General features: G+C 34.0%; 1 protein-coding gene across 4 annotated transcripts in view; it reads right to left on the bottom strand.

Annotated features, from left to right (window-relative positions):
- The window catches only part of FAM204A (family with sequence similarity 204 member A), a 39208-nt gene extending 24733 nt beyond the window's left edge, over nucleotides 1-14475 (bottom strand). For 3 of the 4 annotated variants that reach the window (XM_070945376.1, XM_070945373.1, XM_070945375.1), the window contains exons 1-6: nucleotides 14386-14475; nucleotides 9646-9885; nucleotides 8484-8577; nucleotides 6975-7008; nucleotides 6440-6539; nucleotides 4105-4194 (exon numbers count right to left, since the gene is read on the bottom strand). In XM_070945376.1, the coding sequence (XP_070801477.1) occupies nucleotides 4105-4194; nucleotides 6440-6539; nucleotides 6975-7008; nucleotides 8484-8577; nucleotides 9646-9885; nucleotides 14386-14475 (648 nt within the window). Of the gene's footprint in view, nucleotides 1-4104; nucleotides 4195-6439; nucleotides 6540-6974; nucleotides 7009-8483; nucleotides 8578-9645; nucleotides 9886-12661; nucleotides 12681-14385 lie in introns of those variants that run through there. The other variant, XM_070945377.1, reaches the window with a different exon arrangement.
- Between the last annotated feature and the right edge of the window lie 8916 nt (nucleotides 14476-23391).

Below are 23391 nucleotides of genomic sequence, written 5' to 3' on the forward strand. Positions count from 1 at the left end.
ACAACTTTTTTTCCAGTAGTCCACCGCTCCTGGTCCTTGTTTGACAACCAACAGTCCTGAATCCTGTAGTTCATTTGTCCCCTGATATCTAGGAACACCCAGCAGAGTCCTTATTGACCCAACTGACAACTGATCTGGTATAAATTGCTTCTTATCATATTGCTTATGGGAGAAACACTCTTGTTTGGCTCCTCTAATGAGACCTGTCCAATATAACTGAATCTCTAGCTCTCATCTTCCTCAGAATACAAATGCCCCACAACCATCTAAGGTACTGCCTACTGAGGGTTAATATTCACAATAATGTGAAGTCACAGCTGCTTGTTTAATTGATGTTGGCTTTCAGATGTTTCAAATTCTTTCCAAGAATCTAGGATGCCATAATATATTGGTGCATTATACGAGCAGATCCAAGCAATGTGGCATCTTGCAATTGATAGATGGAAATTTTGTCAATGGGTAGATTTTCTAAGATTTATGGGTATGGCACCCAGTGTGCTGATAACCACTGGGACTACCATGGCCATTTTAACATCATAGTCATTTAATTTCAATTTTCAGATCTTGATATCTTGATACCAATTTTATTTATTTATTTATTTATTGGTTTGATTTATATGCCGCCCTTTTCCGGAGACTCAGGGCGGCTTACAATGCATTAAGCAATAGTCTTCATACTTTTTGTATATACCTGCTTAGTAGGGCTTTCGCCCTCCCCCCAAGCGGTGTTCTTTTTTATACAAAGTCAGCTTATTGCCCCCACAAACCAGGTCCTCATTTTACCTACCTCGAAAGGATGGAAGGCTGAGTCAACCTTGAGCCTGGTGAGATATGAACTTGCAGTAATTGCAGGCAGCTGGTGTTACTTAACAGTGCTTTAGTCTGATGCGCCACCAAGGCTCTGTATTTTTAGATCTTTTCCCAAATCTTTGTCTTCTATTCTACTATCCCCTGGAATTGTCAACACAATTTTGAACCATACCTATATCTGATATGTTATGACATTACTTGAAGGGATTAAATATTAACATTGTTAAAAGGGAAGGAATATAATGTTTGTCTATTTGATCAAAGTTAAACCAGACATTATTACTTCTTTTGTTGACCAGGCTTAATGACAAGGTTTTAAGAATACACTTATTGATAACAGATGGGATATGAAATAAAGTGATTGTTTCCTATATTTTAAGAGAAAATGTTGTTTAAATTGTTTATACTAGTTGAAATGAGAAGGAAGTTCCTTCTTTATTTATTTTTTGTTACAGTCCTTTTTTTCTTTTCTTTACTCTTTCATTTTCTTTTTTGTACTTTTTACTTTTTCTTTCTACTTTATTTTTTGTAGTTTGTATTAGCTTTTTTCTCTATATTGTAGTATGTAATAAAATTTGGAAAAAAGAATATATTAAAAGCACTACTAAGACCATGAAGACAGGTAAACCAGCAAACATTGTTATACAGTAGGTTCCCCAAAAGCTTTTGAAGAAGATATTCATCGAACAGTTAACCATTACAGTATCTCAAAATCTTACAAAGATACACAGAAAATGAAAATATCAACAAATCTGATATTTATCTCACTATTTTGTAAGCATTATTGGTTGGCAATTCACAGAAATATAACAAAATGTACCAGCCATATAATAGTAATTTAGTGGGAAAACATGTTTTTCCACAGAATATCGTAAACTATTCGTAGTTTACGAATATCGTAGTCTATTAATATTCACCTTAGGAAGAAATTAAATTAAATATTCTCATAATTCCTGACACTTCAAAGAAAAGTGCACACTTGTTAAAAAAAAAGCACCCCAAACTGTTCTGAATATTCATTTCTATATCCTAGCAATACTATTATCAAAATAACAATAACAGTCCAAAAAGGATTGTCAGGTGTATTAAAATTAAAACTGCATCGAGTACACCATAGTAAAATAAAGTTACTCATGTTTCAATCTGCTCTTTCTATTGGATTATGTATATTATTTACAATTTTTTCAATTCCCAGGCAACCTGATTCCATAAAAATTGGTTCTCACTGTGACATGATAGTACACTGACAGCTGTATTTTGGCATTGCTTAGCTCTTCAGGGCATGTTTCATAGCTTCTCTTAGCCATTTCTTTATTTTTGGCCTCATTTCCCCTTTAAATACTCATGCTGCTCTATCTGTTTCACAGGCTTATAAATGTTATACATCAAAATTAGTTTCACTTATTACGGAAGGAAACATTTTAAAGCATTCTGGAATCCATGCCTCAAAGCAAAGGCTTTATCAGCAGGTTCCCGTTACTGCTTTTTGAGAATGGAAAATATCAGTGATCAAAACTGTACCTGATCTCTACAGAATACTTACCCCCTAAACATTCATTCATCAAATTCAAAAGAAAACAACTATACCAAGAAATTTATATATTTATTTTAAGTGGAAAATACATAAAAGCATTAGTGATACTTAGTAAGTTGTAGTCAACCTTTATTTTTTTAGGTTGGAATTTGGTCACCTAAAGAATATGAAATAAAAAAAGAATAGAAATCTGCAAACAATCTTACCAACTATTCAGGCCACTGATTACATTTCTGGGAATTCGGAATTTCAAAGATAGTAAGGAAACGTTCTTTTTAAATGACTGAATCTCAAATAGGAGATTGACAATCTTGTTTAGAGTTATCAGTAGAGAACAATTAATAACTGTACTTGCTGTCTATTCATCCCATCCATAAAAGAAAATAATAAATGTGTCTCAAATGTTAATTATACAAAAAGTCAATTATACAAAAATAAGGGCTGTTATTCCCCAGTTAACAAAAGCAATTCGGGCTAGAATTGCCATCAGTAAATGAAACAATCATAAAGGATGATGTCATGTTACCCTTTCATTTAGTGATGGCAATGCTTGTAGTCCCGGAAGCTATTATTATGCGAGGACCCCATACAACTCAAAACATCTCAGCTTCCCCATTGACTTTACTTGTGGAACACTGACAGGAAAGTTGAAAATTGCAACCATGTGACAATAGGGATGCTGCAATGGCCGAATGCTAAGGACCAGTCATAACTACCATTCATTCACCTATTATTGTCATAAGTTTCAATAGTTGACTACTGAATGAATAATCATTAATAGAGGACCACCTGCATTATACTTTATAGTAATATTGATAATTAATTAGAAAAAAGGCTGGAAATAAACAATATCAAACCTTCCCCCTTAGTTGCCAAGTTCATAATAAAATAATATATTTATTATATTCCCAAATAATACCTTTGATTGTTTTTCTCTCATTAAACCTGCTATCCTTCTAAATCAGGTCAAATATATAGTTCTTCACCTCTTCAATCCAATTAAATAATCATAGCTCGATGAATAATAGCACAGATTATTGATGTATTCTTTTACTTTGTACCTTGACACTATCTTTTACTGGTTTATACAGCCTTTCAATTAAGATTGAAAAATTAGTTTAGTTAATAAACTCATGTAAAATACAGTTAATGAAAAATATAGATTTGATAAACTATACATAAAATACAGTAGAGTTACCATTTAAATACAAAAACAAAATCTATTACAGTTATGGTAATTTATTTATAGGCTGTGACATCAGATTGTAAAGAGGATTTCTTAATTTAGAGTTAAATCAGGGTGGCCTCAATCTTTTGTATTATTATGGAACACTTATAAGAATCCTAAAATTATATACTAAAAACTCTTTTTTCACTTTATACTGCTCAATATATATTGCCATTTCCCAATTTTATATCAGTGGTCCCCATAATACTGAAGTATATTCAAATTTAGCAAGAAGTAGTGTCTAGAGGAGGATCAGAAGAGCAACTTGGCCATATGGCCTTTAGATATATTGGATCCAAGTATTCATTTAAAACTTGTTTCTTGTATTCTGGCACATTATTTATTTATTCCAGGCTTGTGCACCACAAATTGCAATAGAAGCAATTAAGAAATAAAATATATCCACAGGATTTCCCAACTAACTCCCGCAATTCCCAAACAATAGTAACTTAAAAACTATTCCATAAAAGAATTGCAAATTGTCTAATAATATTTATTACCATATTGAAAGTAAAGGAAAATTGTAACTTACCTCTCGAGTAGCTAATCTATCACTTAATTCCTCAGCTTGAGCAATATTACCTTCAGCTACACATTTGTCTATACTGATTTCAAGGCCAGACTAGAAAACATACCAAAAAGAGAGAGAAAAATGAATGGTCCTCCTAGAATATTAACTGAACATTATAAAAATGTATTAAAAAAATCTATCAATTCCAAAATAATATGAACTTCACACCTGTAACTTTCATATATAGCAAATCACATGCAAAAGATTAAGAAAGAAAGAAAGTAGATTAGGAAGCTATGACTGAGTAGGGCTCAAACTCTGCTAACTTCCAAGACAAATCCATATAGTTTTGTTATCAAAAGAAGCCCCTGAGTAGCTTGCAATTAGGATATTCTTTTTGGGATATTCTTGCCAACTTTACAGCTTACTGAGTAGTCCTGGAATGTTTTCCATCCAAGTTGGAAGCAGATCTGATTGTAAGTGGGTTTTAATTTCTAATTTGAATAGCCTGCCCTATTGATAGCTACAGAACTGTTGTATAAGAACAAACTTCTGTATTATTTTCATTTTACTTTTTGAATAAATTCAGCATTTAAAAATGTCAACTAGTTTAAACTTATCTAAATATTTCATTTCAATGTCTGATTCATCAATTCCTTTCCTGAACAAAATATGGTATATTTGCATCAACTGCATGAAAAATAGTAATTTCTATTGTAACTTTGCAATCTTAGTTTTTATATTCATCAAGGAAGTGATTTCCAAAATGCTACCTCTCATTTATCCTGTAAATTGTCAGATGTAGGTAAAGGATAAACTTTTAATTTCTAAAATCAAACATTAAGAATAAGCTTAAAAAATCAGCAGCAAATCCTAATTTATCTTAAGATTTTACAAGTGAATAGATGGTCCTTGAGTGATAACTGCAACAGGGACCAGAATTTCCCTTCCTAAGCAAAGTGGTTGTCAAGTGAGTTGTACTGAATTTTATGGCCTTTTTTGCCATGGATGTTAAGCAAGTCACTGTAGTTATTAAATGAATCACATGGTCATCAAACAAATCTGGTTTTGTCCATTGACTTTGCTTGTCAGAAGCCAGCAGGGAAGGTTGCAAATGATGATCACATGACCCAGGAATACTGAAACTGTTGTAAATATATGCCAATTTCCAAGTCCCTGGATTGTGACCATGTGTTTGTGAGGAATACTTGTAAACCACTTTTTTTCAGTGCAGTTGTAACTCTGAATCATTGTTAAAGAAACATAAATGCAAATCAAGGACCTTAACAGAATGTCAGATTTTTATCTCTAAAACTCTAGTTTATCTTTACTGAATTTGTAGCATAGATGAATAACTGGCAAAAAAGAAATAGAACACTGAATTTAAGTTTATTAGAAGAATAATTATGTTTAAGTAACCAATATGACCCGTACTATATTAAGAAGTGGTACCTGATTAATCTTGTCTTTCTTTTTCCTTAATCATTCTTATGTCATTCTAAAATCATGCTTTTACTTGTATCTTTTTTAAATGAGCTTGAAAGTGGGTGTTTTTCTTTTTTTCTTACTGATCCATAAAATGAGTTTTTCCAATTTATGTGTGAAAGTGAAAGTTTTAAATGAATATATACATTTTATACTGACATCTATCACTGACCATGGAACACCAGAAGATTGTATACTCATTCTTAGTCCAAAACAAGAGCACAAGATCAACCTGGTCAAGATAAGGACTTTATTTCCCCCATTCTTGCTTTACTTTGGCCACAGCAATCAGCATGAGTAATTGATGGCTGCTGAGTTACATGGATTCTGTGTGTAGGCATGCATATGTATAACATTCCACCTTACCTCATTTACACATTGCTATTTTTAAATTTGTCTTAAAAATTGAGGTGTTTTAAATTTGTTTTGGGCCAAAGTATTTAATGTATTTTAAATGGTTTTTAACGTTTGTACTATGTGTATTTTATCTTTTGGCTGTTCACCGCCCTGAGTCCTTCGGGAGTAGGGCGGTATATAAATTTAATAAATAGTAGTAGTAGTAGTAGTAGTAGTAGTAGTAGTAGTAGTAATAATAATAATAATAATAATAATAATAATAATAATAATAATAATAATAATAATTTTAATGTTTTAATTCTTAATGCCTAATGTTTTACTATATATTTAACCTTATATTTGTTATTTCTGATACTGTAAGTTGCCCAAGGTCTCTTGATAGTGAGATGGGCAACATATATAATTAATAAATAATAAATATATATTCATTGCACTCATATGTAATTGCAGTGAAATGAAATGCAAATGAAATGCAAGCCTAAAATCAATTTTTTAAAAAAAATCTAGCAATCACCTTTTGAGTAGTTTCCTTGCTTTCCAGTGGTTTAAACCTATCATTGATTCCAAAATATTGAGTGAGCTCTTTGAAGTGTCTTTCTTTTACAGACTCTTGGCTACAAAGAAAGAAAAAAAGAAAAAATAGTTGGACTAGATCCTATCACAAGAAAATAGTCACATATATAAATATGTAACATATTTTATAATATGAAACATTGGAATTAATAATTTTATTGTTGGCTTATGTAAAGAATTAGTATATATTTTACAGAAACTGTATATTCTTCTATTTTGTGATGTAATACAATTCAATTTTATTTACATTTGTATATTTGATATAAAAGAATATACCTATTTTATGAGAACAAAAGCATATCTATTCTTTAGCAGATGGGCAGAAGTAATATTTTTTTCAAGTAATCAAGTGATCTTGAAAGGATCACTTCTGTACAAAAATCCATTGTTTAATCACTCAAAGAGAATGAAGAGGAGCTGAACATTTTGACTATGTAAAAATAAATTTTAAATAATCATGTCATATTTTGAAATACCTTTCAGTTATTTCTTCATGGCTTTTCATTTTACCTAAAAAAAATCAAATTCTAAAATTTAGTATGAAAAATTCCTCATGAACGAATACAAATGTTTTAGGACTAAATTCTGATGCAGTAATAAACATAATGAAATCAGTGATGTTTGTGATATAATTAACAGTGAAAAACCAAATTTAAAATTAAATCCCAGCTTAGACAGAGTCTACTTCCACAGCACTAAACACAAATATTTACTGATACCTAAGTTTAGAGGGAATTAAAGCTTATATAATCTGAAGAATAGTATGTTATGCTGTATGTGGTTTTTAAGCTAGTGGTGGTAGGACTACTTTTAGCTACAATAGAAATCTGACAAATACAGTATTTCTCACATGGCTGAAGATTTCAAGACAATGATGGAGTGATACAACCAGAGGTAGGTTTTGTTTCATTTTGAAGGTTGGGACTGATGGCAGAATCAGTTTCATTATACATTGCCTTTGCATCTATAGCCAAATAATTTGTAGAAAAATTATTCCTGGTGCTTTCATTAATAAATTTGTAAAATTTATTAAATAAATAAAAGACACAGTCAAGAGAGTACCTCATAATTGGAGAAAGGTGTGTGTGAATGAGGTAAACCCTTTAAAGTTAAGGGCACTATCAGGGAACAAGTCATTAACCGCTGAAGATATATATTTTCAGTCATAATGACTTATTACAACTTTCCTGTGTAAGCATTGTGTGGGTATTACCAAAGGTAGTATTATTCCAAAACAGAATAATTACAGAAACAAATCAGCTTAATAAGTTTCTAGTACAAAGGTTCAGACTAATTTGAATGCAATATACAATATAAATATGTGAAACTGCATAGTCCACTGTAGCCCAGAACTCCTGGGGCTGAGGAATCTAGAATCACTAGATTACCAGACTAATAGCACTGCATATAAATAAATTAAATGTTAAATCAAAAGCCACAACTGAAGAGTCCTTTTTAAAATTCTATATGGTTTAACCATTAAAACACAGAAAAGAATGTCTGAAATATAATTAACAGTGAAAAAGATCAAAATTTAGAAAATCGCAGTGTAGACATTGATATTTGTTCTCTTTCAGCATACTCCATGGTAGAACATAAGATATCACCTGTAAATACCACATGCAAAATTAGATAAATAAACAAAAATGCATAAATCTATTTCATGCATGTGAATATTTTCTGTGATGAATGACTTCTCTAGCCTTATCCAAAAGAGTTTAGAAAAAGTTCTCATAAATTCCATCATGATTTGTTCTACTGCAAGTAGGCTGTGGTTTAGAAAAAATGCCAAAGCTTCTCTGAGTACCTGGAATTAGGCAAACATTAATATGGACTAGACTACAGTAAATGTTTTTTTCTACTAGATAACAACCAAATAACATAAAATCAATAAGGTGATTATAAAATTACCTAATCCTAATACCAAATTATTTGGAAACTTTATTGTAGTGTTCCCTACATTTTAACAACTGGAAACAAACCACCTTTTTGAGAACGTTTTCTCTTTTGTCGCTTATCTCTTTGACATTTTTCTTGATTTTTCATGTCAAGGTTTTTCTTTTTCAGATTCTGAAATTTCTGTCGAAAGAGAAAATTGATTTTTTTTAACTTTTGTTTCATTACTGTAAATTGGGTAGCATAAAATAACAAATTATTTTAATTGATCCACAATATCAAAAAAGTACAATATTCATAACAAAACAATCAATGAAGATGATTACAATATACACTGAACATACGCAATTCAGCTCTCATATATTCAAGGATTGTCTTGATATTATTAAATGAAACTGTTCACTTTTTTATGTAAGGACGTTCTTTAGACATTGACTTTGAAACTCTAAAATAAAAGCTAAGATCCAAAAAGTTAATATAAGCAAGCATGGCCAATGGGATTCTATTTTCTCCTTTAAAAAGCATAACATCACTGAGCATTATGATTATGCAACATTTCAGAACACATGGGAATGTGAATGCAGCAGCTGTCTATAATAAATAAGACAGCCACATCTGCTTCTAGATACCATAAAACTTTCCACTTTTGAACTTCTATGTGTAATTGGTGTCTTTTACACTATCCTAAGAAGCTGAGTTTCTGAAGTTAAAGTAGCTCTTCCAAGTTCATGTGGAAGAAAAAAAATGGAATGTTTAATGAATAGGAGAGATGCTACCCTGATGATATCTGAAGCATTTCTTCAAAATTGTTTTTAAAATATGCAAGCCCTAACAAACAAATGTGAAATACATTTAATGAAGATAGTAAGTAATCATTCATGAGCAAGTTAAAAATTCCATAACATTACTACAGAGATACACACAGCAATAAAAAAGAAAATCAATTTTGAAAACCTTAAAAAAGATTTTAAAAAATACTCCAGTATACTGTATAAGCACTGAAGTGCCTACATGTTTGGTGAAAGGGAATTCATCACAACTTCTTCCAATTTTACTTTAAGACAGAAGTTTGTCAAACAATGTTATTAAAATATTTCTTCACTTTAACTGAAAAGTTTAAAAAGATTATATTTCATTCAAAACATATTTAATTTACTCTTGCCAGAAGGGTTATGTCCCTAGATATCACAACAGAAATAACTAACTTAATATTTCAGTTTCGATTAAATACAGAGTTGTAAACAAACCTACATTCCACATATCTAAGGGAACTCCAGGAAGGCATGCCAGACATTCCTGTTCTTCTGCAGAAGGAAGTTGTTTTTCAGCCATATTTTTTTTCTCATGATCACAAGTCTGTTTGTCTAGGAATTTCTTTTCTTCTTGTTTTTCATTTAAGATACTCTCAGGAAGAGACACTCTTTCTTCATCATCTGAACTTATGGCAACATCAGCTTCATTCACACCAGGAGGTAGCAGACCACTCCACATCTATACAAATGAAAAGATCAAATACTGACTACCATCATGAAGGAATCTTCAGCAAAATTATTAAAAATATCTTTAGGGCATCTTTACCAGTGTAAAATGAGAGCAAGAAAATTTGATGCACTGCAGTCTTCCATTTTTATTCATCATTGGAAATTAGTTTTTCGTTCGTTATTGGAAATTGACTATGAGAATAAATTAGCCATATGAGGATTGAGAAAAATACAGAATTACAAAAATAACAGTGCTTTGTTTAAATAGCTGAAAAAGACATTAAAATTGACCTCCAATAAAAGTCCCTATAATTTATTTTAAAAAATATCAATGTGCTCAAGTAAATAGTGATATTATATAACTATTTGTTTGTACTGTTGTTTTAGCAGTTATAACAACAAATATTTTGAATCATATTATATATTTTTAAAAAAGAAGAGGTACAAGTGCAAATCAGATGCATTTGAAATAATTGAATAAATATACAGCACATTCTCTATTAAATAAACTTGTTAAATAATCATACAGTGCAATATAAAATTTATCCAAGCTCAACCTTGTGAATAAATTATTACACTATAATAGAAAAAAAGATAAAGATACAATAAAAATAAGAAATATAAATAAGAAAAAGGCAACATGGCTTATATATTTAAAATAAAACGTAACTGAAAAGAGAAATTAATTAAATGCTAAATATTTGCTGATATTTTCAGAAGTCTTTTAACAGTTCCTTGGAAGAAGACGACTAATGTCCAATTCAATAGCACTACCACTAGAAAAGCCTATCTCCTACTTCCAAAAGGAGAAAATTCTCAAGTTATGAAAAACAAAATTTTATTTTGGTCTTCAAATGTATTGTAAAGAACTTGGTATAGTACAGAAATGTTTTTATACATTAAGGTTGGCTATTGTCTTTATATTTACCCTGTTTCCCCCAAAATAAAGACATTCCCTGATAATAAGCCCAATCAGGCTTTTGAGCGCATGGCAATAAGGCCAAGCGTTTATTTCAGGGTTCAAAAAAATATAAGACAGGCTCTTATTTTTGGGGAAACACGGTATAAAAGTTGGCAATTGCATATTTTCCCTAGATGGATTTATGATTGACCAATTTTTCAAACAAAACATATACTGTAGTTGTTCTAGATGTTCCTCTTCAATTTATGTGTACCTATGTATATTTGCGGTACAAAAATATGGATGATGACAAAAAATACAGAATGGAAAATATCATCTCAATACCTTGTATTGTTCCATGAACATAGAAAGCTATTTAAGGCTCAGCCTGTTTCAGTTATAATTGTGAATGGTATGGCACTCTCTCTGAAAAATATCTGTGGCTATCCTTGTGCAAAGCTCTAATTCTTTGGGCAGACACAGAATATGGCCAGGTAGGCCTCTATCGAGCTTAAGCAGATGTTCCAGTTGTAGTCATATCTTGATTGAGAGCCCAGTGACAGTAGCCAAGCCTCATCACCACCAAGCTAGACTATTTCAAAGGATTCAACATAGCATAACCTTTGAAAACTACTCAAAAACATTTGGGGCAAAATACTGATAGAAGATGGACACCTGCCTCATGTTATACCAATAGTGCAGAAATTGCATTGGTTGCTGGTAGTTTATAGGGTTCAATGTGTTGGTTCAGACCATTAAAGCTCAACTTGGCTTGGTAACTGAGTTCCATCAGGACCATTTTCTCCAGGAAAAACCATGCTATCGACTATTCATCTCAGTTATCTGGTGAAATTGAAGGGAGTATTTTTCAGTTATGGAACTCACTTTATGAAATAGCATCCTCTTTTTCAGGCTACACTGGCACATATTTTAACCCAAATTGTAAAATTAACAAAGACTAATTCATTCCACATGGTGTTGAATATTTAAGGTTACCTATGTTGATGGTGCTTACAGATGAGGCATTATATTGTTTTTACCGATTTTTTTGTTTTGTTTTGTGAATTATCAGTTATATTTTATTTTTATTGCCCTATTTTGTTATTATGGACCATTATGAACTGTTCAGATTGGTGCTATGTAAATCCAACAAATAAACAAATACCATACCGCACTCACTAAAATATTAGGTGGTTTCCTTTGAATGACTTATCTCTTATTTTTACAGTAATGTTTTTCTGTTTGCTTATTTCTACATTTTGGTTTTCTTATTACTCTTTTAAAAACAAATACTCAACTCAATATTTGTTACTTATATCAGCAATATTATAAACATTTATCTCCATTTGTTACATGTTTTATTTTAGAAAACTCAAATTCTGGAAATTTTTAATTACATAAGATTATGGTAGATATAGATAGATAGGTACATAGACTAGAGATCTCCAGATAAGAGGCTTGATAGTCACCTGTCAGGATCCTGCATTGAACAGGAAGAAGTACTAGATGAGCTCTAAAATCTTTTCCTACTCTGTTCCATAATACGAAACAACACATTAATTTTATTCTTGATTTTTACTACTTCTGAATTTTTAATTGTTAGCGTTTCTCACATGTGTAGCATTACTAAGAATAAACTTAAACCCAAATGATTTCTACTAAACTTGATAAATGTATATAAAATTATGTATTGCTGAATCTTGATAGTCCCTAACTCTGAATATACTTAGAAAAGTGAAACAATACAAAACAATTATATAAAAATTTGTTCTATTATGTTTTCCTATTCACCACTTATTTGTATTATTGTTAAAGAGTCTCTGATAGGTACACAACTTGAATATACATCTATTTATGCTTCATTGAAGAAAAATCAATACTTTACCAGTTTAGAATTTCAAGATGTTTTCTAATCCTATAAATACACAGAATGCAAAAGGATAGCTACAGATTACAATAGGTGACATCAAACCACATTATCATATGAAGATTTCAGAAGCAAAGCAACACCTGAATATAAAGATGTCTACCCTCCTTCACACAAGAACATTATCTTTTTTGCCTCAAATCTCGTTATGAGGGCAAACATACACAGAGGTATAAATCCAGCATTATTACACTTAGGTACAGAGCAGGTGTAGGATCCTGTTTTTGGACCAAACATGCTCATATGGAGTAAGTATAACTAAAATTTCTTTTCCTCCACCAATCAATCAATCTGCAACATTAAATTCATGGTATTACAATTTTATAAGCCCATCTGAAAGAGAAATAATCAGCAACAGAGGGAGGAAAACACCTTAATGTTTTCAAAGCAGAAAAGGAAAGGTTTTATCAGCATTCCTTTTATTTCCAGACCACTCTGTCATTGACTGCAACAGGTCTTGGTCCAAAATTATAAAATAGCCATCGTCAAGCGTACATTCTTCCATTACACACTTTGTTTTTTTTATTATTTTGATTTATATGCCTGGCTAAAGATATGTATATATTTAGCCAGGTTCTTCATACGTAAACCAAGGTTTTTATGCAGCCTTAGTTCAGTGAAATCACAATCCACTAGTTTCTAGGCTTTTTTCAGGCAGCCAGCAAGCACCCTGCTGCCCATTTGGAGACTAAGGAGACTACCCAATGGGCAGCAGGGTGCTTGCTGGCTGCCTGAAAAAAGCCTAGAAACTAGTGGATTGTGATTTCACTGAACTAAGGCTGCATAATAATCTTGGTTTATGTAGGAAGAACCTGGCTAAAGAGAAATACACATAAAGGCCTATCTTGGTGTATTCCGGTCTTTTCCCGTGTAAGTATTAAGAGCCAAGATACTCTCAATCTTACACGGGAAAAGACCCGAATACACCAAGACGTGCATACATCTACCTGTGAAAATCTACGAAAACACACACACACACATGATATAGATATATTCGTTTTGTATATTGCAGCAAACCTTATAGTGTGAAATGGTTCAGCATTTGGATTGCACCTCCTTCTAGATTTAACCTATGCAGTTTATCCCACAATGCAGGTTATCCCACTTTTTTAAATCCCTCACCAATTTATCTACGCAAAATGTTATGCAGTCAGTGTGAAATGCTAAGAAGACAGTGGAAGATGATGTCTAATTCGTTCTATCTAGTTTCTTTTTACAGAACAGCAGCAGCACAACCATCGCCTCACCTAAACGCAATTTCCCTTTTCCCCCAGACAACCGTTGGCGGCTTTTACTCGAACCTCGCCGATGGCCTTTGAATGGCTCCAACACACCGACCAATCAATAAAAGCAACGGAAAACCAGGATGAAAAGAAAGAGGGAGGACGAAACTCGAGGACTCTCGTCACAAAGCACGCTTCAGACTTGGGAAAGGAACGCCATCAGCCTCTAAGGCGCTTCTTTCAGAACAAGCCGTCGTCAGCCGGGCTCATCTTTTCCGTATTGCACACCCGCGTCTGCCACCGAGATGGCTTGGATACACAATCTGTGCAAAACCGCCGCTTGCCTTAACCAAACCGCCCAGGCAATTTACTCTCTTGGTTCCCTAAAACCATAGAGTTTCGTTTCCCCCCCTCCCCCCCCCCAATAAAAAAATCACTCAAATTCCCAGCCTGACTTACCGCCGGATCTTGTTTACATTGCCGCCATCTTGGAACTTCTCCCACAGCCGGCCTTGACGGCGCGAGCTCCGCCTCTCCGCCTACCCGCATTGGCCAGCCTTTAGGCGCGGGCGTCTCTATAGCAACCGGGCGTTCTTCGTTTTTCCCCAGCCGAAATTTTCTCCTGTCGAAAATTTCCGAGTTTTTCTGCCGGGCGATTCTCGGGATTCGCGGAAGCAAAGTTGATGGAGAAATTTAGTGAAGTTAAAAAGGTTGAAACCTTTCTTTGCCTGAACTGTTTTGAAAATGGTCTCGGTATCACCCCTAATACACACACTCACATACCATACATTACATTAAAATAGCATTCTGAGAGTACCCACAAATTTAGGCTTTGCCCTAATTAAAGAAATTCAGAATTTCTTTTAATTTTGTGGCATCAAATCGTTTTGGCCTGCTGGAGGTAAATTAGGTTTTATCCATGACCAATAATTGTCCATAACCTGGTCTTTCAGGTCTTCCAACATTGCACCCATTGGCACTCTATCTGGGTCTATCAACATCCACTTCTCTTTCCTTAAGCCAGTGTTTCTCAACCTTGGTAGCTTGAAGATGGGTGGACTTCAACTTCCAGAATCTGGGGGATTCTGGGAGTTGAAGTCCACCCATCTTCAAGCTACCAAGGTTGAGAAACACTGCCTTATACGCTTCCAGGTATTAGAGCCTTTCCAAAGAGCAGGGTCGTAGGATAATTTGAGCTTGGTCGTTTGTGCCGTGAGTGAGAATTCTACGTTGATTTGTTTGATGAGCCATTGGTTTGTTTTCTTGGATGTCTAAGGCATTTTCAGAAGGATTCTTCAACATCAAAGTTCAAAGATGTCAGTACTGTTCCTATCCTGCTTCTTCAAAGTTCAACTTTCATTTTTATGGACTATCACATGGAATACCAAAGCTTGCATGATTCTGATCTTTATAGACACAGACACATCATGGCATTTTTTAAAAAAAAAAAATCTATGCCATGGTTACCCTTCATGGCTACTCTACATAGCAGTCACTAAATAAAACATCTATGGACTCTATTCCCTTGTATTAAACATAACCTTGAAAATGTTTAAGTTTGTGTAACTAACAGAACTGTGTAACATACTTAAAACATAATCCTTTCACAATGTAAGGGGGAATATATAGACATGTAGTAGAAGAAAACTTCCTGAGAGAAAAATGGCTGTCTATTGATTTCCTTTGATTTAATAATCATTAGCTAAGACAAAAACAAGCGTACAGCAAGTTATTTCTGCCAAAAATTAACTCCCAAGGGAGAAATTTTGTACTTAATTACTGTACTACTTAGAGACCAATTTCTAAAAATAATAATATAAGAATTAAATGTATATTGGTCTGGGGTTTTTCTTTGTAAGTCAGCTTGGACTAGTGGTTAAGGCACCAGGGTAGAAATTAGGAGAGAGTGAGTTCTAGTGCTACCTTAGATACGAAAGCTCGCTGGGTGACTTTGGACCAGTCACTCTCAGCTCATGACATCAGATAACAAGTTAGTCAGTCAAATCCTACTACAACCAATGAATCAACAATTAGTTGTGTCAGATGTAAATGCCTTATTCTCTATTGTGTAAATAATGTATATATGGGACATCAGGGGTTAACTTATTCTTTGGATTTTAATGTATTCATAATTTACCACTCCCATTCCTGGCTCCACCCCTTGTATATATAAGGAGCCACCCTCACCATTTTCTTTGCTTCTTTCTTGAATATTCAGTGAATATAGAATGCCTGTTATGATTAAAGAGAAATATATTTAAACCTCTAACTCCTATTATCTTTATTGAGTCTGATCCTGAAAATATTGCAACAAGCTGGTAGCAGAGGATGGTTAATTGACTCAATAAAATAAACATGTATAAGAAAGAAATAGAAAGCAACGATCTCAGATCAGAGATACTGAGAATAATAAAAATACAAAAGGATGACTACGATCTCATCGCGAACCTTCAAAACTTCTTGAAAGAAAACGAAGCAGCGAGAGAAAATAGCATCGAGACAGCTGAATTCAAAGAAACAAAGACGGTGAGCAACCCATCTATAAAAGAGAAAATAACGAGAAGAAAGAACAGAGATCCCGCTCAAAATTTCGAATGGCAGCCATCTTGTCTTCAACCGGCCACTGAGACAAGCAAAGCAGAGCCAATCACGATACACCATTCAAAATCTCTGGCGCGAAAAGAATCAAACAGTACAAAAAATAGTAAAGAAAATCTTTATTCTTCAGAAGGATCAAACACGGACACAAAAGAAACATGTATTGAACTGAAAGTTGAAGCGATAAAGAAACAACTATTTAGAACTTCTGATCCAAATTTAAAAATGGCGAAAAAATCAACGGAAGCCAATGACCTAAAAGTAAAAAGACAAGCAAGCAAAAAGAAAAACCAGAACATATCCAATTCAACTCGTACAGAAAGGATGACGACACCTGAGCCCAGAGGACCCTGCAGGTTTTTTCCCACACCGCAGACGGTTCCGGAGGTGGAGAGCTTCAAGCGGAGCGGCTTTGGCGAAAAGAGGCAAGCATCAGCCATCGGCAAGAAGATCAAGATAGAAATGGAGACCGAATCGTCGGAGGAAGAACCTTACGAAGAAACTGCAGCGACAGAGGCTCCCTATGACAACTTCGACAGAAATACAAACTATGCACATGCGCAGATGCATTCAGAGAACTACAGAAGACATTATGATGAAGAAAAACCACTCAGACTAATGCACAGCATACCCACTCCATCCTGTGACTTTCAACACTTACGAGACCATGGACTACCCTCCGTTGTAAGTAGTGGGGATAATAATACTGGGGACTTACCTAGCGATTTTCCAAAACTTAGAATTGATGGCATTAATTTGCAAGAGTGGTATCAGCAACTTCAGGTTGCCTTTATGAAAGAAAACCTAATGTTTTTTATCACCAGTCCCCCAAGAAGACCTTGGACTTTAAAAATAGATTGCTTACACCATAGAGCATTTTTTCTGACAATATCTAGCATGTCTCCTGCAATGTATCATAGCATCAAACCAAACCTAACTGTGTCAGAAATAATTCAATGCATGTTTAATCTGTTTCACAGCGATAGCGTAGCTACCACTACAAGAATGTCTAAGGATTTCTTTTCTTCTAGAGTGAAACCAGGGGTTTCTATAAGTGAGCATTTGATATCTTTAAACAAAATAAGAGCTGAGCTGCAATTGAGGGGGGAAGTGATTTCAGATCAAACAATGAAAAGTGTTATTATCAATTCACTTGATCCATCATGGGATAGTTTTATGTCACACTTAGATACCATTAATTTAGGATATTTATCCATAGAAAGTCTATCTAACAAATTGATAGCAGAAGACAATTCAAGAAAAAATCGTTCCAGTAATCAAACAGAACACAAATCTTTTAGGAAAGTAGCTTTCCAAGAAAAATATAATGAAGCCTTTAGATGCCACAATTGTAGGTCCAGGGAACACAGTAGAAGAGACTGTCCCAAAATCTCAAGGGAGAGACATAGGCCAGAATATAGGAGCAAATACAATTATAGACAGTCTTCCACAGATAGACACAAATATAGAAGCCCACCAAATTACAGAGAAAGTAGAGGGGGTAGAGAAAATTCAAAAGAGAGGAAATCTGGGTCACTAAATGGACTAAATAAACAAGACAGCACCAAAACACAGCAAAATGAGAACAATAATTGGCTTATTGATTCTGGTGCAACCAATCACACCACTAACAACAAAAGTATATTGTCTTCATTTACAGAAGATAAGTTTGTGATAAAGGTAGCTAACCAAGAAAAGGTTCAAGTATTAGGCAGAGGAAATGTGACCTTACCTGGTCTAGGAAAAATAGAGGGGGTATTATTAATCCCAGAAATACCTCATAACATACTAAGTGCCATAAAACTAAGCAGAGATTCTGACATCAATATAGTTTTCTCAAAGGGGAAAGCAACTTTAGAGAAGGACAAAACAAATGTAGGCACTGTGATAATTAAAGGAGGTCTACCCTATCTGATAACAAAAGAAAGATGGTTACATAACATTGATTCAAATATGGAAGATTGTATTGAAGCAGATGATGAAAATGTTAGTAACAGTGACAATGATGAATGTAAAATATCTCATGATCACAAAAATACACACAATGAGAAGAAACCAAAAATAGGTAAACCAATTCATGATGAGTGTGCCCACATCTTACATAGGAAGTTAGGACATGCAAGCTTTCCTGTAGTACAAAAAATGACTGAACACGCAGAAGGTGTCAAAATAAAAAATTGTGATAATTATTTGGAATGCTCAGTATGTAAATCCACCAAACTAAAAACCAGTCCCAGACCAAAAAAATCTAACAGATCAACTAACAATATTTTCGACTTAGTACATATGGATTTAGTTGGTCCATTAACTCCATCAATTACCTATAGAAAACGTTACTTTCTAACAATAGTGGATGATTATAGTCGCTATGGTTTTGTTTACACATTAAAGCACAAGGATGAAACCTTTCAGAAATTTAAGGAATTCTACAAACGCATAGAAACACAACATAATATCAAAATAAAACAAATTATGACAGATAGGGGATGTGAATTCATGTCTAAAGAATTCTCCCAATGGTTAAAGGATAGGGGAATGCTACATTTCACGTCCAATCCATTTTCTGCGTTTCAAAACGGGATTGCAGAGAGAAAGAATTCCACACTACAAACCATGATTAGATGCACATTAGAGGATGCTGGTTTAGGCAAACAATTCTGGTCAGAAGCCCTACATTATTCAAATTACACTCAAAATAGAACCTGGTCCAGTATTGTGAATAAGACACCGTATGAGGTGATGTACAAGAGGAAACCTAAATTAGCACACATGCACATATTTGGAGTCACTGCAGATGTGCACATACCTAAGCAGTTGAGGAGAAAGGGAGAAAACGTATCCAGAAGATTAAGATTTATGGGATATGAAACTGGAACCAAAGGGTACAGATTCATTGATAATAATAACAAATTTATAGTCTCCAGAACAGCTGTGTTCCATGAGCAGGCCAATTGGTCTAAACTGCACCTTAATGAAATATTTCCAAATAAATGCAAAGATGCGATATCTTGCGAGGAAGGGACAATAGAAAATCAAAACATTAACAAAAATAAGAACAAAACCAAAACTTGGACAAATAGTCAGCATAAAATAAAGACAGACACATTAACAAAAAAGGAAGCTAGATATTTGCACGACAACCATAGCAAACCTGAAAGAGCTATTAGAAACAATAGAAATCAAATACCAAGTAAATACAAAGATTACATAATGCATATGAATGGAGAACAAATAACACCTAATACATATGAGGAAGTATTAAAACTCCCTCGTGAAGAAAGAGAAAAATGGGAACTAGCTATGAAAAAAGAGATGGAAAGTTTGCAAGGATTAAATGTATTCACTCCTGCGATCGCACCTAAGGATAAAACAATTATAGGTACCAGGTGGATTTATAAAATTAAGAACCTAGAAGGAGGCAATACTTTATACAAGGCTAGACTAGTTGCACAAGGTTATGCACAAAAATATCCAGAAGACTATACTGACACATACTCCCCCACGGTGAGGACAGAGAGTGTTAAAACAGCTCTAGTAGTAGCATCTGCACTCAATCTGGACGTATTTCAATATGACATACAGACTGCGTATTTACACGCAAAACTAGATAAGGAAATATATGTAAGAGCACCACATAGTCAATACACTAATAAGAATGAAATTTGGTTATTAAACAAGAGTCTATACGGATTAAAGCAATCTGGCAAGAGATGGTACGATTGCTTGGTAAAAGTACTAAAGACCATGGATTTCAACGCTACCACTGCTGATAACTGTTTCTTTGTAAAAAAGAGTGATGATCACATTGAATTTGTATTAATTTATGTGGATGATATTTTATATATAGGAAAACACAAAGAGAGCAGAGAAATCTTTGTAAATAAGTTAAACGAACATTTCTCGTTGAAATCTCTAGGTAAAGTGAATAAATACCTTGGTGTACAAATTAACAAAACCAGAAGGGGATTCAAACTTACTCAGAAAGATAAGATCATTGAACTTCTAAACAAATGTAATTTAAACAATGCCAAAACCTGTGACACTCCTATGCAAACTGATTTCCTTAGAAACACTGATGAGTCTTCCCCTGAATTTAAAGATAATACATTTTACAGATCAGTTATAGGCTCACTCCTTTATATATCTAATTGGACCAGACGAGATATTGCATTACCTCTCAATTTATTGTCAAGATATGTTAGCAAACCAACCATGTATCATTGGGAAGCTGTCAAAAGAATTCTAAGATATTTGAAAAGTACATTAGATTTTTGTTTAGTATTAGAACCTAATAATGACAAAGAACCAAAAATTACCTGTTATGCGGATGCAGATTGGGCTGGTGATACATCATGCAGAAAGAGTACTTCTGGTTATATTTTTCTATTGAATGATTGTCCAGTTTACTGGTACACTGGTAAACAAGAACTGGTAGCCACTTCAACCACAGAAGCGGAATATGTTTGTTTATCCAAAGCTGCAAATAACCTTGTATGGTTCAATGACTTGATCTCAGATGTTTGGAAAAAACCTGCATTACCTTTTGTTGTGCATGAAGATAATAAAGCAGCCATTGAAATATCCAGATCCGATGCCATTGGACAAAGGTCCAGGCATATTGATATAAAATTTAAGCACGTGAGACAATTATCTCAAGATGGGTTCATCAAAGCAATACATTGTGATACTTCTGAACAATTAGCTGACATATTAACGAAGCCTTTACCTTCTAAACAGCACAAATATTTAACTTCCAAATTGTATGTATTATATTGTCCTGAATCTGAATGTAATTGGTGTTGTATAGCGAACCGGCATTTAGAGGGGGATTTGTCAGATGTAAATGCCTTATTCTCTATTGTGTAAATAATGTATATATGGGACATCAGGGGTTAACTTATTCTTTGGATTTTAATGTATTCATAATTTACCACTCCCATTCCTGGCTCCACCCCTTGTATATATAAGGAGCCACCCTCACCATTTTCTTTGCTTCTTTCTTGAATATTCAGTGAATATAGAATGCCTGTTATGATTAAAGAGAAATATATTTAAACCTCTAACTCCTATTATCTTTATTGAGTCTGATCCTGAAAATATTGCAACAAGTTGATTAAAAAAAACCCCTACTCTTCCTAACAGAAAAAAATGTTAAGAAGAAAGAAAAGAAAGGTTTGGGGCTTTTTCATGTATATATATATATGATTATTTTTTTAAAACATAAACATAAAACACATTTTTTTCAAAACAAAGCTTTTGATCCAGTCACATATTCATACTAATCACTAACAAATCTTAATTTTCAATTAACACAACTTAATATTTTACTATTTGGGGCTTTTTCTAGCCCTAACCTAGTATAAAAGTTTTCACTTCCTTGTTTTCCAATTAGAAAGTTACCTTAGCTGTCAGAATAAAGCAATAGCCAGAGTATTTATATGAATTATTATTTAAAATATATAAAAACAAAATAAAGGCATCTAGTTGCCAGGAAATGGATAGTTGCTTGTATATCTTTCTGTTTGGGTACCAATAATAGAATTGACTCAAGGGGAAGGGAGTTTCAAGATCCTGGACTTTGAGATTTTTAGATCTAAATTGGATGACACTACCTCAGGCAGACCTAGTTCACAACTTGGGGCTTTCCTCGACTTGTGACTCAAAGATCAGGTGGCAATAGCTGCTAGGAGAGCCTTTGCACAACTTTGGGTTGTGTGTCAGTTGCGGCTTCTGGATCAGGAGTCCCTGCATTTAGTCATTCAAGCCCCGGTCATCCCATGTTTGGACTACTGCAATGCACTCTTCATGAGACTACCCTTGAAGAGAATTTGGAAGCTTCAGCTGGTGCAGAGTGCAGCAGCATGGGCAGTCCTTGGGGCCCCTAGAGTGGCCCATATTACACCTCTGTTCCGAGAACTGCACTGGTTTGCTTCCAGTGCAATTCAATGTGTTAGTTATTTCTTTTAAAAACCCTGCACGGCATGTGTCCAGGTTACCTGTCCCATAGGATGGACTTGTCCCATCCTATGGGACAGGTCCATCCCATTCGTGCCAACAAAGGAGGCATGCTGCAGATGCTGTCAGTCAAGGAATTTTGGCAGCAGGATCCAGGAGAAGAGCCACCTCTGCCATGACCTTGGCCTTTTGGAACCTATTTCCCCTGAGGTGAGGTTGGCTCACACTTTCCTAACTTTCTGTAGGTGCCTGAAGTCCCGGCTTTATTGTTGGTTTGAGGCCCCAATGGGGAAATTTCACAATGAAGGTGGTTAATCGACTAACAGAAGCTCCCAGATCCCCCCCCCCATATATTGTCCTTCCTTTGCCCCCATCTTTAGTTAAAACTTGTACTTTATTGAAATTTTAATGTGATTTTATATATTTATTCATATATTTATGGTTTCATTTTAATGTTGCAATCCACCCAGACTTGCCTTGTGGTGAGATGGGCATCAAACAAATTTAACAACAACAACAACAACAACAACAACAACAACAACAACATGTGATACCCATTATATCAACAGTGATACCCATTGTAATCCGGGCACTTGGTACCAAGTCCAAGAATTTTATAACATACATCAGCAAATTGTGGCTTTCTGCAATAACACCAGAGGAACTGCAAAAAACTGCGCTAGTTGGAACATCATACATCTTAAGAAGGTACTCCGTTGATACCTAGGATGTTGGCAGCAACCCGTATCAACCATTACAAATACCATCAATGGTATTTGTGATGCATTTTTGAATATTCAGTTGACTGAGTTTCATATTTAATGAATAAAGATAATAATAATAAACTGCTTAAACTAGGCCAACAAGATGGCCATATTTATTAATACATTGATATAGATGTACATATTTATT

This window comes from Pituophis catenifer, unplaced genomic scaffold, assembly GCF_029215685.1.
Source record: "Pituophis catenifer annectens isolate HBS135680 unplaced genomic scaffold, rPitCat1.0.hap2 SCAF_6, whole genome shotgun sequence".
NCBI lineage: Eukaryota > Metazoa > Chordata > Lepidosauria > Squamata > Colubridae > Pituophis > Pituophis catenifer.